General features: G+C 44.2%; 1 protein-coding gene and 1 long non-coding RNA gene across 5 annotated transcripts in view; one reads left to right on the forward strand and one right to left on the reverse strand.

The window, feature by feature from the left end:
- Positions 1–14,397, forward strand: part of TWF2 (twinfilin actin binding protein 2) — a 65,510-nt gene that overhangs the window by 40,392 nt on the left and 10,721 nt on the right. The window contains exons 4-7 of one of the 4 annotated variants that reach the window (XM_035106112.3): positions 3,283–3,378; positions 4,403–4,507; positions 9,078–9,092; positions 12,793–12,825. In XM_035106112.3, the coding sequence (XP_034962003.1) occupies positions 3,283–3,378; positions 4,403–4,507; positions 9,078–9,092; positions 12,793–12,825 (249 nt within the window). The remainder of the gene's footprint in view (positions 1–3,282; positions 3,379–4,402; positions 4,508–9,077; positions 9,093–12,792; positions 12,826–14,397) is intronic. The other 3 variants (XM_035106114.3, XM_035106113.3, XM_035106115.3) reach the window with 3 other exon arrangements.
- On the reverse strand, positions 193–4,481 carry LOC148686911 (uncharacterized). The gene is made up of 2 exons (XR_015948222.1): positions 4,365–4,481; positions 193–695 (listed from the first exon to the last, which is right to left on the reverse strand). It is a non-coding gene; the product is annotated as an uncharacterized LOC148686911 (long non-coding RNA).

Consider the following 14,397-nt stretch of genomic DNA (forward strand, 5'->3'; position numbering starts at 1 on the left):
GGTGGGCACAGTTTGGGGAACATGGCCTGGAGGGCTACCATCAGCCCATGGGCCAGGGGTTCCCTACGCCTGGCTTAATAACATGTGGAAATTGGAGGTGATTCTTTTTCACCATACTTCTGGTTACAGGTAGGTAGCCGTGTTGGTCTGACGTAGTCGAAACAAAATAAAAAAATTCCTTCCAGCAGCACCTTAAAGACCAACTAAGTTTTTATTTTGGTAAGAGCTTTCGTGTGCATGCACACTTCTTCAGATACCAATTTCAGATTCTTTTTCACCATGTTTAAGCATTCATTCAAAACAGACTTTAAAGAACAGTCAGATGGACTTTATCCTATTTTTTCATGATATAATAATAATAATATAATAATAATTTATTATTTATACCCCGCCCATCTGGCTGGGTTTCCGCAGCCACTCTGGGCGGCTTCCAACAGAAAAATAAAACACAGTAATCTATTAAACATTAAAAGCCTCCCTGAACAGGGCTGCCTTCAGATGTCTTCTAAAAGTCTGGTAGTTGTTTTCCTCTTTGACATCTGTTGGGAGGGCGTGCCACAGGGCAGGCGCCACCACCGAGAAGGCCCTCTGCCTAGTTCCCTGCAACTGGGCTTCTCGCAACGAGGGAACCGCCAGAAGGCCCTCGGTGCTGGACCTCAGTGTCCGGGCAGAATGATGGAGACGCTCCTTCATTTCTGTGGACAAGGTAAAATACAGAGGGTAAATACTGCCATTTATACATTCTTGCATTCTCAGGCATTTGTGTTGTGAACACAAATCTTGCAGAACTCTTGCTCCTATAATCTCCGCTCTTATTGGATTATCGTGCCATCTGGAGGCCAACACAGGCAATGTTTTAACATGGCTTATCGTTTCTGTGAGGCGTGCTGCCATTCCCCCCCCTCCCCTTCTCTTTCCCAGATCACTCCAGGTTTCTTTAAAGGATCGTCAGCTAAATCAGTTGAAACATTCTCCCCTATTTATGTATTGAAGGCATTTCTATCCCACCCTTCATCAAAAAGTCATTACAGGGCAGGTTACAATAAAAATTGGTTTAAAAATGCCGTTTGTACACTTAAGCCATTAAAAACAGTTGAAACACCAGAGCCAATTGAAATAAGACAGCCTTTTTAAAACACCTGTTCGCAAATCTCCACCTAAAAGCTCACTCCCCTACAAAAGCCTGGGGTGAATCGGTATGTTTTTAGACGGTGGCAGAACGCAAGGTACGTATGGTGGCACCAGCCATATCTCAGGAGGGACGGAGTTCCACAGCTGCTGAAGAAGGAGCACCACAAATAAAGCCCTCGCCCTGGACACCACACACACAAGGAAGGGCGATATAAATAAAATGCAGACCACACATTACTCTAAAATTGTTTTTGCATAGTTAAAAGCTTTTATGGCTAGAATATGGAGGGGTTGTATGGAGACTGACACTGCCAGAATTCTGACTATAGTTAGCTGAAGGGAACGTATGACACCCATGTTTAAATCGACACCCGTGTTTAAATCAACCACCTCGTTACATTTTCTATGAAAGTGAGGTTGAACTCCTAAATCAGCCTTCCCGAACCTGTGGCCTCCAGATGCTGTTGGACTCCAATTCCCATCAGACCCAGACAGCATAGCCAGTAGTCAGGGATGATGAGAGTTGGAGTCCAGCAACATCTAAGGGGGCCTCAAGTTGGGGAAGATTGCTGTGAATCCTTGGGGCTCAGGGTACTTTAAGGCCTCCCTGCTCCCATATGAATTTGCCTGTATTTTGAGATTTTCTGTGTAGTTTCTGATCTTGATCCTTCCCTTCAGTGTGGTGTATGGTTACTCTCTGGAACAAGGCCTATGAACAGTGGCACCAAAAATATTGCCAGAATTGTGGAACTCCTTCCTGGGAAGTTTTCCTGTGCTAACATTTAGACAGGCAGCAAAGGAGGTGCTTTTTTCAGAAGGTCTGCAGGACTGAGTTTGAGGGAATACAATATGTGTGTCCTGCTGACTTTCTTTTGACCATTTAACTAATGAGTTACTAATTTTCTTCTGTTCTGCTTGTTGCATTTTGCCTTATTCAGTTTTAAAAAAATTGGATTTTAAATTTGAGCTGGCTGCTTTGAAGATTTTTAATTTTAATTCAAATGGCAGAGTGCAAATATTTTTATATTGAAATCTGTATATTTCTGTGCCTTACCTGTGCTAACAGCATTCATACATAGCCACCAACAGTATGAGAGAGGTTCAGGGGATTTTTTTTTTCCTCGGCCGGGGGGGGGGTGGAGGTTAATGCAAGTCTCAATAAACTTGAATATTTCACCCAGTTATTAAAACATAAAACCCTCCTAGCTGTGAAGGCAGTTAAGGTAAAAAGGTTACAGTAATAGGAACAATAGTTGCTAACCATCCCCAAAGTCCTGATGTTGAACTCTGTGATAAGATCATCCATAATCCCTCCTGGGGAATAGCTGCCAGTTCAATTGACTCTCTGTAATTGCTTATATTGGCAGCCCTATAGATTTTACTTGCAAGCCCTCACATGGTTGACTTTCTAGTCTGCCTGAATGTATTTTGGAACAGTAGTTTGAAGATGACTATCTAAAAATATTAGCAAGGGGACATATTCCTTAATAACGAATGAGCTCAGAACCCACAAATGTAAAACCCTGCAGTTACAGCATTCCATGACCATTGTAATTGGGAGACTACTGCAATGCACTCTGCATGGGGCCACCTTTGAAGGTGACTCAGAAACTACAACTCATCCAGAATGCGGCAGCTAGACTGGTGACTGGGAGCAGCATCCAGGACCATATAACACCAATCCTAAAGATCTTCACTGGCTCCCAGTACATTTCCAAGTACAATTCAAAGTGTTGGTGCTGACCTTTAAAGCCCTAAATGGCCTCGGTCCTATATACCTGAAGGAGTGTCTCCACCCCCATCGTTCAGCCTGGACACCAACGTCCATTTCTAAGGGCCTTCCGGCGGTTCCCTCACTGTGAGAAGTGAAGTTAAAGGGAACCAGGCAGAGGGCCTTTTCGGTAGTGGCGCCCGCCCTGTTGAACGCCCTCCTATCAGATGTCAAACAGATAATTCACTATATGACTTTTAGAAGACATCTGAAGGCAGCCCTGTTTAGGGAAGTTTTTTAATGGCTGATGTTTTATTGTGTTTTAAATATTGTGTTGGGAGCCACCCAGAGTGGTTGGGGCAACCCAGTCTGATTCTTCATGTTATCATAGCCATGGAATAGCTTGCCCTTGTCACTGATGTTTCTCTCTGTATGACCAGGTTAGACTGAAGATGCTCTATGCAGCAACCAGAGCAACAGTGAAGAAAGAGTTTGGAGGAGGGCATGTAAAGGACGAGCTCTTTGGAACAGTTAAGGTATGGCAATATGCAGCAGGGCCGTCAGGAAGAGCCTTAGCCATTGTTGTCTTGTACCATGTTGCATCTAGAAGGCAGGCATTTTTCTGGGTCAATTTAACCCCCTCCCCCACAGCCCCTTTGAGTAGTCTTCAGTTGTTTAGTGCAGAAGACAATCAAGTGTGTTAATAGTAATAATAAAAGCTTTCTGGGAAACTGGAAGATAAAGCTATCAGTGGCTACCAGCCATGATGGCTCTTTTTGCCCTCCACTGCATGACTCTGGAAACCAGAGGTAGGGAGAGTGCTGTTGTTCTCATGTCCTGCTTTTGGGCTTCCCATGGGCATCAAGGAAGCAACTGTGTGAACAGGATGGTGGACCTTTGGCCTGATACAACAGGTTTCTTAAGTTCTTCAACTGAGATCTTCAGTGTTTCCCATTTCCCCCCACTGCAGATTTATTTAATTTGTGATTATTTTTAATCCTTTTGAATCCGCATTTGGTGAGGGTCGGAGTTTGGGCTGTGTGGTCTTCATTAAGGCCCTGTCTCCACCTTTCCTCTCCATAATTAGAGCAGCACTCCTAGGTAGGTGTATAGATGGATGAAAGACAGAAAGGAAAGAAAGGAAAGGAAAGGAGGTGCATAGGCTTAACATCAAGTTCGAGCACCCCCTTTTAGGTGGGTGTACTGATATGAAACATGGTTAGTCCATGATTCGACACACGATGCAATAGCAAACCCTGGTTTGCTAGCCATGGTTTTCATGGCACTGTGGCTTTCTAGGAAAGCACCATAAGGTGGCAGCATTGCACATGAAATGAGATCATACTATATATAGCGTGGGAGGAATCTTGCGTTTCTGTTTGTCTGCAACTTCCAGTGGTTATATATAACTGTGAAATCCTCAAGACATGTCTGTCATTTGACAGCAAATCTAATACTAAGCCCAGTGTACATGACCAGCTAACATTGGACAAGTTCCTCTCTGTTGTACTTTGAACCATACCTGTGGCTGCTACATCCACCACCTCTGTCTGTCTACAGGAAGACATCTCGCTCAGCGGTTACCAGAAGCATGTTTCGTCCTACTCCGCTCCGGCTCCTCTGACTGCAGCTGAACAAGAGCTCCAGCAGATCCGCATCAACGAGGTGAGAGGCAGCACATTGTGGCACTGATCCAAACGGTGGCTTGGTGATCCTGCCCAGCCAATCAAGATTTTCCTTTGGCACTATTATGCTTCATAGAGCAAGCAGAGTGTGCATTCTGTTAGACTGAGGGATGAAACCTTGTTGCTGGTGGCAGAGAGAAGTAGCCATAACACTGTCCCCTCCTCCGCCACCTCTCTTTGGGCTGTACACACTGGCTAAGGAAACTGAAAATTTGCAATATTGGGTGGAAAGCTTTTCAAGGCACAAACTATTACAGATATAGTTTCTCCTCCCTGCCTCCAAATTCCTGTGCCATTTCCCCTTTGCAGAGTCTGTTTCTCCTTATCTGCTTCATGCCTCGCTCTCGTGTTTTCTCAGTTGCCCACCTTTGTCGGTCCCAGAACATAGCCATATGGGGAGATAAATCCGTGCCCCCACCCAGTGCAGTTTCCGTCACAGGCGCTGTCCAGTAGGTGCTTTGCAACCATTGTGCAGCCAAATTCCACACAGCAATCATGTCAGCACTAATTCAAGGTGCAGCATTTAATCTGCCTGCACCAAACATGGGACAAGTGTGCTCCTATAGCTCTCCAATGGCTTCCTGGGTTTATTCGGGCAAGATCATTTTTGGTAGTCAATCAGTTAATTAATTCTGACTACTCTGCTGAGCAGTCTCCCCGTACAGTTGTCCCTTCTCACAGCCATAATGCTGTCACCCTGCTCCTGTGGGGTAAGCAGTGAAGAAGGAGAAATTAATCCTGAGAGGGGCAGGGAATTTCTGGCCCTCCAGTTGTTGCTGAACTCGCATGATTTCTGACCATTGGCCATGCTGGCTGGGGCTGATGGGAATTGGAGTCCAACAACATCTGGGGGGAAAACTTTTCCCCATCTTTGTTTTAAGGCAATCTGAGACCTTCATGGAACTGCAGTTGATATTATTTATCAATTGGTCCAGGGCTGAGGTCCTATTCTGTGCCTGAGAGTGAGGAGTAGAATCAGATAGCCTTCCAATTGTATGAAGTTTAAGCAAAAAAACTATCCAAGTTAAGATGATGCCACAGCACTTTACAGGGATTTAGAAAGTTATATGTGCCATTACCTTATACAAATGCAGTAACTGTGCAATAACAGAATTCTCCCTTGGTATTATTTCATTATCGCCTTCACCATTTGAGTCTTCCATGCATTGTTTTCTATTGCCACTTGCTCCTTTAGTATAATATGTATATATACAGACAGTTTTTCTTAACTGAAAGGATTTGACCCTTGACGGCTCCGATCTCCCAGCCACAGATGATGGCCAACTCAAATGGTGATTTAGCAACTATTGGTGCGGCAGCCAGTGTTGTCATTTGCACTGACTTAAGCCTTTGGGATGTTATCATTCTCTCCCAGAAGGGCTGCTGCAGAAGCCTGAAAACAGGCAGAAATAAATTGCTTTCAGCTGTTTCTAAAATGAGCTTATAAGTTCAGTAAGATAAACACTTAAATGTGCGGCAAGCACTTTCCGGGAGACTTAACATTGTGTTTTTATAAAGGTGAGAGTGGGTGGAAAAGGAAAAGCAGGGAAGAGCCAGGAACGCCCTGTCCCCACTTCAGATGAGGGACATGGACTGAGATGGGGCCAATGGTTCCCCCCAGGTAAAAGCTGGACGAATGGACAAGAGGCGTTTAAAACAACTACAGTACGGCTACACCCCATCAGTGAGATTGAGGGACATGGACTGGGGAAGAGAGTTGGTTTGGAGAAGTAAAAATTGTTTTTTAAAAGACTTCTGTCTGTTAAAAAGCAGGATTGCAAAGGAACACTTGCTTTAGAGTTGAGGGAGGGAAGATGTGGAAAAACTACCCCAAAAACAGATTCTCTCTAAATTGAAATCATTTAAAAAAGTATACCTCTTTTGCTCGGTGTTAGGAGTGCAAGAGAAGCACCAAATGGTATTGTGCTTTGCTGGAAACGCTGAAAAGGATTTGCTGTTCTGGGGGATGTTACTTGGATTGACATTCAGCTGGTGTGGAATGGAAAAAAATTATTCTCCCTCCCTAAACTTAGTGCTCCAAATAGTGACTTATTTCTTGTCTGTGTTACTTGTTTGCCACACACCCTGCAGTATCTGTACTGACCACAAAGAGGTAGAGGGTGCTAATAGTTGGGTAGTAATCTTGCCTCTAAGTTAGAGGTGGTGGGGTGTGCATTTTAGGCACCAAACATACAAATGTCCCTCCCTCCCACCCATTTTTCTCTAATAGAGTTTACCTAGAGCTTTGTGTGTACCTGATTTCAATGTTCTGTATGTTGGGAAAGTTCCATAAATATTGAAACCAAGTGTCATTTTATATAGACTACTGGAGCTTGCACCAACTGTTGCAGTATGGAGTGAGCCTTTCTAGTCTCAGGGCATTCCACTCCACCCTCACTGCCCCCAGTTTTCTGCCTATCCACCCCCCTCCACATAGTCGGAGTCAGCATTTCAGCTGCCTAAGCATGCATAATCATGTTTGGGGATTTCCCTAGCAAGGGTTTGCTCCCCCTGCCAAATATTTTGTCATTCTGCAAACCTTTTCCCAAGCCTACTGATGTCTCTCTCTTGAGCAAGTGTTCTGGTGCTTGGAGAAATCGAGATCGCTCACAGTTTATACAAATAGGATCCGCAACAAAGTGTTGCAGTGTGGAACGATGCTGGCCGTGCCATTCCCCTCCCTCTTCTCCTCTAGTTCCTTTCCCTCCCTCTCCCATTCCATGCCCACTGAGTGTGTTTAGTTTTCATTGGGCTGTTTTTTAGATTCGCTTCCCCGCTTAAGTTCTTCACCTTTTTTTGTGTACATTTGCAAACTTTTGGGGTTCACTCAGACCTGATGTTAGGTCCTTTTTTGTGCATAGATGGGGTTGTTTTGGCTGTATAAGGACTGACACTCAGAGAATGGATAAATCTGATCAACTCCACACAACTTCAGGTTTGCCATTTAAAAAAATGCAGCTCACCCCAACAGTTCCTGCCTTCCTTGATCCTTTTCTTTGTAATCAGCTTGCCCTGCCCATTACATTTCCACATATTGCAGAAGGCAATATCTTCAAGTTTGTGCAGAAGACCATTCTTTCAGCACCATTCAATCACAACCAGCCCCCTAACATATCAGGCCCATGCCCGCCCACCCCTCATTTCCTTGTTCAGCAAGTCAGTCAAAATAATCCCAGCCCAGTTATCACCTCTCGTTCTGCACCCTTCTCTGAATATGCATGTCAATATTTCTGCTGACAGGCACCCAGCTCTGCCTCTGCCCATTGCCATCCCTGCACGGCTGAGTGGTTAGGACAGAGAGTCCTCCTCTGTTCAGAGCTCCTTTTTCCTGGGTCAATGTGCAGAGCCTCTGTTGTCACTGTGGCAGGAGAGATGTCAGAATTGGTTGTCACCGGTGAAAGCCTAAACAGCGGCATCTCTCCCTGCCTCCCTCGCTTCTCCTGACAACACAGAGAGAGTACTTTGGGATCCGTAGACAGAATTTGTCTGCGTTTGCTCCTGTTTGTGCTCCTGGTTGGACGCCATAATGCAGAAACAGAAGTAAATGAATTGTCCCTGGGCAGGCAGATACATTCTCTCCGTCCCCTTGTCCTGGGACACTCCAGAGCCTCCTGCCAGCGTCAGAGGGATCAACTTGATCCTCAGCAATTTCCACCTCCCAAACTTGTTGCCCAGCTTGAGGGGGCTGCAGGGGGAAGGGGCCTTCTATCAGTGGAGGGAACACCAACTGGATGCAACCCACAAGGAGTTGCTTGGTGCAAAGTTGAGACACTGGTCCATTTCGCCTAGCAAGTCCTTGCAGCTTCTCTCCCAGCTCTTGAGCCAAAGTCTTTTCTGACCCTCCATTTGAGAGAGGAATTGAGCTTGGGATCTTATGCATTGTGCTGCACAACATGCTCTCCATTTGGAAAGACATTCATGCCGATGGCCCAACTGTAAGGACAGATATTGTGCACAGCATCCACATTTCTGGGCTGTGGGGATCAGAAGCTCTGATTCCATCCTCCCGGTTTTCCATTTTGGAACTAATGCTACAAAGCCAAGGGACAATTATCTTAAATCCCTCCTATCCTGCTCCATTTTGCCCCCCCTTTCCCCCTAGCACTGCCAAGGACTCATTGCACCCTTGTCAAGGTGCAGGGATTGTCCCCTCCAGCATGCACTCGGGTAACATTACCTCCTGGTGCATGTTAATGGATGGAGATGCCTCTCACTAAGGACAATTCTTGCCTTGCTACTTGATGAGACAACAACTATGTAACCTCGCTCTGGAATGGATTTTCAGTCCAGGAACCAAGTCTCCTGTTATTCCTTGACTTGTCATTACAGAAGACAGCACTTCTGAGCACATACAGAACGTCTCTCTCTTGCCACTGTGCCATCACAAGTGGGCTAAGAGGTGCCCGGGTAGAAAGCCCAGATCCAGGCAGGCTTGTGCCTTCTGTCGTCTCGTTTTGTAGAAGTAGCAACATTCTTGTTCAGATTTGTCTTGTTACGAGCCTTATTTTAGTTTTGTGTGATTTAAGCTGCTTTTTGCCTGTGTCTTACAGGGTAAAACAGCCCAGGTAAGTGCTTTCTGTTGCTTGCTTTCTATCATTGCTCTATCTTTACAATTTCCTTGAGTGAAGTGCAGGCCCTTTGTGCAGAGCTTTGCTGTCATAAGCCTGAAATACTTATTAGTACTGGTATCTTTTCCATAGCCTCAAGTACTAGTGACGTACACAGAGAGAGAGGTTTAATTGGGCAATCTTTGTATCTCAAGGTGCTAGCATCATGTTAGGCATTTAACATGTAAGGGCCCATCCCTGTCCCTGGCTTCGCTAAAGCTTAGGATTGCCCTTTTCTCCCTCTGTCTTAGTTTTCAAGTGCCCTTGGCATGTCTAACTAGACTGAGGGGCAGAATTTATTAGGTAAGGAATGCTAGCAGATCTCCATTGATAAGCCTCTGCTAGCCTTGACCTGTTTGTTTACTGGAGGCAAACGGCTGGTGATAACAGTTATGGACCAGTAGGAAAAATGGCACACATTATTGACTGCAGGTTTCATAATCAAGCAGTGGATTTTAGCTGGTGCTAGAAGGGGGGGGGCTCTGCTTCTTTAAAGGGTGGTGGTGGAAATCAGTGTGTCGTGAGCTGTCTTTCTTCCACGCTTGCCTTTCTGTGCCTAACGCATGAGTGCCTGTTTGTGCAGTGTTTCTGTGCTCTTTCACCCCAAGAGAGAGGTCGCTGAGTGCTTGGAATGTTGCTTTTCTGTGACTTGCCTGACTTCCCAGGACAGCATTCAGGTGGCCCGTTAGACACACCTTGGCATTTCTTTCCCAACCTTCTAGTGTTCAGGTCGAATGCTCTTAAAACTAGTTTTGTTCTTTTTCAAAAGCTGTCCGTTGTAGTACTCTGTCGTGTTCTTGCATCAGTGTCACAGCAGTGTAGGAAAAGTAAGCTGTGCAAGTAGCCTAAAAGACATTGGGCGATTTAACAGCACTGCCCTGTGCATGTTTACTCAGAAGTAAGTCCCTTTGAGTTCACTTGCTCCCAAGTTTTATTCTTAATATCCCTGTGCAGCAAAAAAGACGTCAGCTGGGGTTGGCTAGTCCTCTTGCATAAGATCGTTTGGGCTGTGCACGGCTGTTTGCCCATGTGAAATGCTTGAAGGCCAAATCCTTTTACACTCATCTTTTTTTCAAATCCAAAGGATGTTAAGAGGGTTGGCCCTTTTACTCCACATCACACTTAAATATAATACACATTTCAAAGGTTTTGAAAGCATTAGTAAATCGCAAATTAGAAGTGCCCACGGATCATAGGAGCCAACTCCTAGAGACCAAGATACCTTCGCACACCCCTTCAATAAAATAATTGAGGAGGCCACCCATCAAAAGTTGATGGGCGCTACCATTCAAATGGTGCGCATGTATCGTTTTTTGTGATCAGTTATGTGGTGTGAGGCTTACCTCTCCCCCCCCCCCCGCCAAATATTTTATGCAAATTGGCACTCCTGCCTGGGATAGGATGAATTTGGTTAAAATCAGTGCTATTTTTATTGAAAAAGAGGTGCTGGAACTCACCATGAATGGCTCCTTCTTTCTCTTAGAATGGCAATGGCACCCACCTGAGAGGTGCTGGAACTGTGTTCTGCCAAGTTCACTCTTAAAAAAAGCTGTGATTTAAATGCATCATAGATAAATGGGATCTTTCTCTACAATGAATATGAAAACTCTATACAGTATTTAAAAACCATTTTGAATGACTGCTGTGTGTTCACATGCGCTAGAATGTGCATGCCAGGTTGGAAAGTTTTTTAATGGGGCCACCATTGAAATGTTCTATTCTGCATAATAAATCATTTCAAAATGATGACAATTGTATCACTTTAAAACATTTGTTAATTTGGAGAGGCATAGAAATAAAAATGGGGACTTCAATGCGTGTGTCAAGGCAAATGTGCAAGGTATTTGGAGTGTGGCAGGCAGTACTGGATGGTGTCTCTGAAATGGCAGTAATTTGTGTTAGTTCAGAAATACCCAAGAATGAATGTGAAGTAGTATACCATGTTCTATGGAGTTAGAAAAAAATGGGCTTTCAAATAATCCAAATGTTGCACCAGTGCAAAGATTTCCTTCTGAAGTCTCAGGTGTAAAGGTGCTACTGACTCTTTTGGGGAGGCCATATTTTGTGCTTTTAGTGCATACCATTAAGATTACTCCGATTGTGAATGTTTACCAAAGAGAAGTAGAGAAATGGTGGATACCCTATTTGGCTGAGTTCCAAGGGCAGGCTTAAAGCTTGGGAATTTCCGGACTTTCAGCATTAAACCCTTCCATCTTATTCTGGTTTCTTGTAACAGAACATACAAATGCACTTGAAGGTTCTTTAGCTCAAATTAACATAGCAGTGATTTCTTAACACAGAATTGCAGTTTCCTTTAGAACGTTTTGTTGCAATGTTTATCTTAAGAGGCAGAGAGAGAACAGTTTAGCATTTCCGTTTCAGGGTCCAAGGCTGCAACCCTCTATACACAGTTACCTGATTGTATGGCCCGCCAAAGTCAATAGGGCTTTCTTCTGAGTAGACATACATAGGATCACACTGTGAATGACTAGGGGCCCAAACCAGCCACCCATTCACCCGCTTGCCATCCTAGATGTGAAATGTGCCTGGAGAAAGTGGCATTTATGGTAACAAAAGTTGCTGGCAGATTTATTTTTAGGAGATGGAGGTTGATGCGCTGACCCATAGTCCATGTCTCCGTTCAGGAAAACTGGCTGATGCTCAGGGTCATGTTACCTCGAAAAACATTGTTCTGTCAATAAATCCTGTCACTTGAACCAAGTGGGCCTCTTCGTTCCACTGCAGAGTCTGTGACTGACAGGTGGTTCTGAACCCTAGAGCACGATGGCTTCGTTTATTCAATTTTAAGTCGGTACTTTATTGTACAGTGCTAGTCCACAAGTCAGTATATCAAACTTGGTCTGCTTCAGAAATTATCCAAAAAGTAGACCCCAGTGTTTTCCACTACAGGTGGACATCTTATCTGTTATGACAGATTCTAAACCAACTGCAGCCTGTGGTTTATGATCCTGACTTGTTCTGTAAACATAGTTTCTTGGATCAGAGGAAACATGAAACTGTGGTTAAGTAGAGACTTCCTGGTTAATTGTAGCCCATTCACAGGGAGGAGCAAAGCACTGTGTGCATGGCCAAAAGGCTCATTATTTTTTAATTCGTTCTTTGTGTCTTTCTTCAATGATACCTTTTCCCCAAAAGAAACAATATAACCAAACAAAGTATAGGTTACTGAAGGCCTGAAAATACCATACACATATTATAAGCAAAACCGAACATTATCATTAATTTAATCCATTCATGGAATTAGCAATTATAATATGTTCATATAGTAATCAAGTCCTTTCAATAATATTGCTAGTAAGCCAAATAAGATAATCTGAATGCGGACATTCTGTATTTTGCTTTCTTCTTCCTCTTCTCTGAATATTTCTGCATGAAGGAATTGTGTGGCATTCCTTCTAGTTTTTATTAAAGTAGCCCTGTGTGAATGAACTCCATTAGAAGGCCTGTGGTAAATGCATGAAACTATTTTACTGTCTTGGGGCACAATGTCAGGGTTTGCTAAAATGTTCAGATACCGCAAAGCCTTTCTTTAGCGTGGCTCAAACTCTGATCAATTTCTGTATTGGTGATCCTCCTTTCTGGAGGGCTTTAGTACAGAGCTAACCTTGTTGCCATTTTGTTTTGCATGTGCTCCAAGGATCTTCATTCCCTGGCCTCCAGCAGTGAGATGGTAGGCCCTTGTCCTCCTCAAAGTCTATTCATTTGCTTTCCCCTTTTTTGTGTGACAATTCCCCAATACACTGTATATAGCATTATCCATTGTCCTCTACAATGAACCGTTTTCTCAGATGGTTCTGCATTTATTTGCTGTTCCTGTTTCTTCTCTTCACTTGCCCTCAGTACGTACTCAGATTCCCAGGAGTCTTACACTGAGAAGATGTTAGGCTTGGTGACGTGTGTTCCTCCTCCCTCACAGTTATGTTTTCCTTATGGAGCTCCTTCTCTTGCATGTGTTAGCTCTCACCTCAAGCTCAAAGCCTCTTTTTAAGAGGAAGAGCTGCTGTCATTCTGTAAAAGCCACTTCACCCAGCGGCCTGTAAGGCAACCATTTTCAGAAATGGTAAACAATTATTGGCTCCTTCCTGCTTCAGCAGTGTGTTGAGTTAATCCATTGTAGTCCCTCATCACAGTGTGAGGTGAGAAGTTCCATTCTCAACTCAGGCAACGTCTTTTCAGGCATGCCACATACACCCTCTCTGTGCCTCTGTTTCTCTCCCCAAATGCCTTTACTGGGGTATCTTAAACATTACTTTGTGAAGCACAGAGCAATGTAAATACTGAAATATAAATGTGACTTAAAATTAGCCTCATTAAAATATTTTCCCCAAGCCTGTTGACACCCCCCCCCCTTGTGCATGGATGTTGCCATGTTGGGTATATATAAGATTCACAGTCGGGGAATTAATTTATCATTTAACTATAGAGTAATTTGGGGGTGGGGAGGTCAGGAATCAGTGGGACTCTAGGGCTTCCTGGTGGCTCTCTCGTGTGCCATTGCAAGAAGGTGAGGGCTAAAGAGTCTTTTTAGCCTCTGTTTTTATTACCTTACATTTAAAGTAAGTTCAGGCTCAGTTCTGAGCTACCAAGTATCATAGTTAAGTTACCTAGTTGGTTTGCTTATTCATTTGACTGTATTTATAGTCCATGTTAACTTCCAAGTACCTCAGAAGTAGTATACATAGTCTTCACCCCAACCTGAACTATATCAAAACTTGTAGGGTAGTGGAGGCTGAGAGATTGTGACTGGCCCCAAATCATGCAGTAAACTTGGTGCATGAATGGGAATTTGAACCCTGGCCTCCCAGTCCTATTTCAACATACCACACTGGCTCTCATTTGCTTGGGCACTTTGTTTATACAGTGGAGGATATGTGGCTGAACCCCTGTACATTTTCTTGGCTGGTCTTTCCCTGTGAAAGTGGGACTAGTGCTGCCTTCTTATAAGAAGAACTGAGAAATTTCCTAGAAAAGGGAATGTTGACCTGAATAGATGTCAGTCTTGTGAAAGTGCATAATGTGACGTTCAGTGTGAGCGTGTATTGGGGGAAGGTGTCAATGCTGTCCTCCTGTTGCACTTCTGCATCATGCAGATGTAGGCAAAGCCTTGCAGACACAACCTCAGCCTCTTTGGCTTCCCAGGGTCATTGTCCAACCGTTTTTGGGTGGCGTTCTCCCCCCACCCCCCGCAATGTTTGACTCTTATTATACTGGTCAACACAAAAAGTCATTGTGTGCTTTCCAT

This window comes from Zootoca vivipara, chromosome 2 (assembly GCF_965207765.1).
Source record: "Zootoca vivipara chromosome 2, rZooViv2.hap1.1, whole genome shotgun sequence".
Classification (NCBI taxonomy): domain Eukaryota; kingdom Metazoa; phylum Chordata; class Lepidosauria; order Squamata; family Lacertidae; genus Zootoca; species Zootoca vivipara.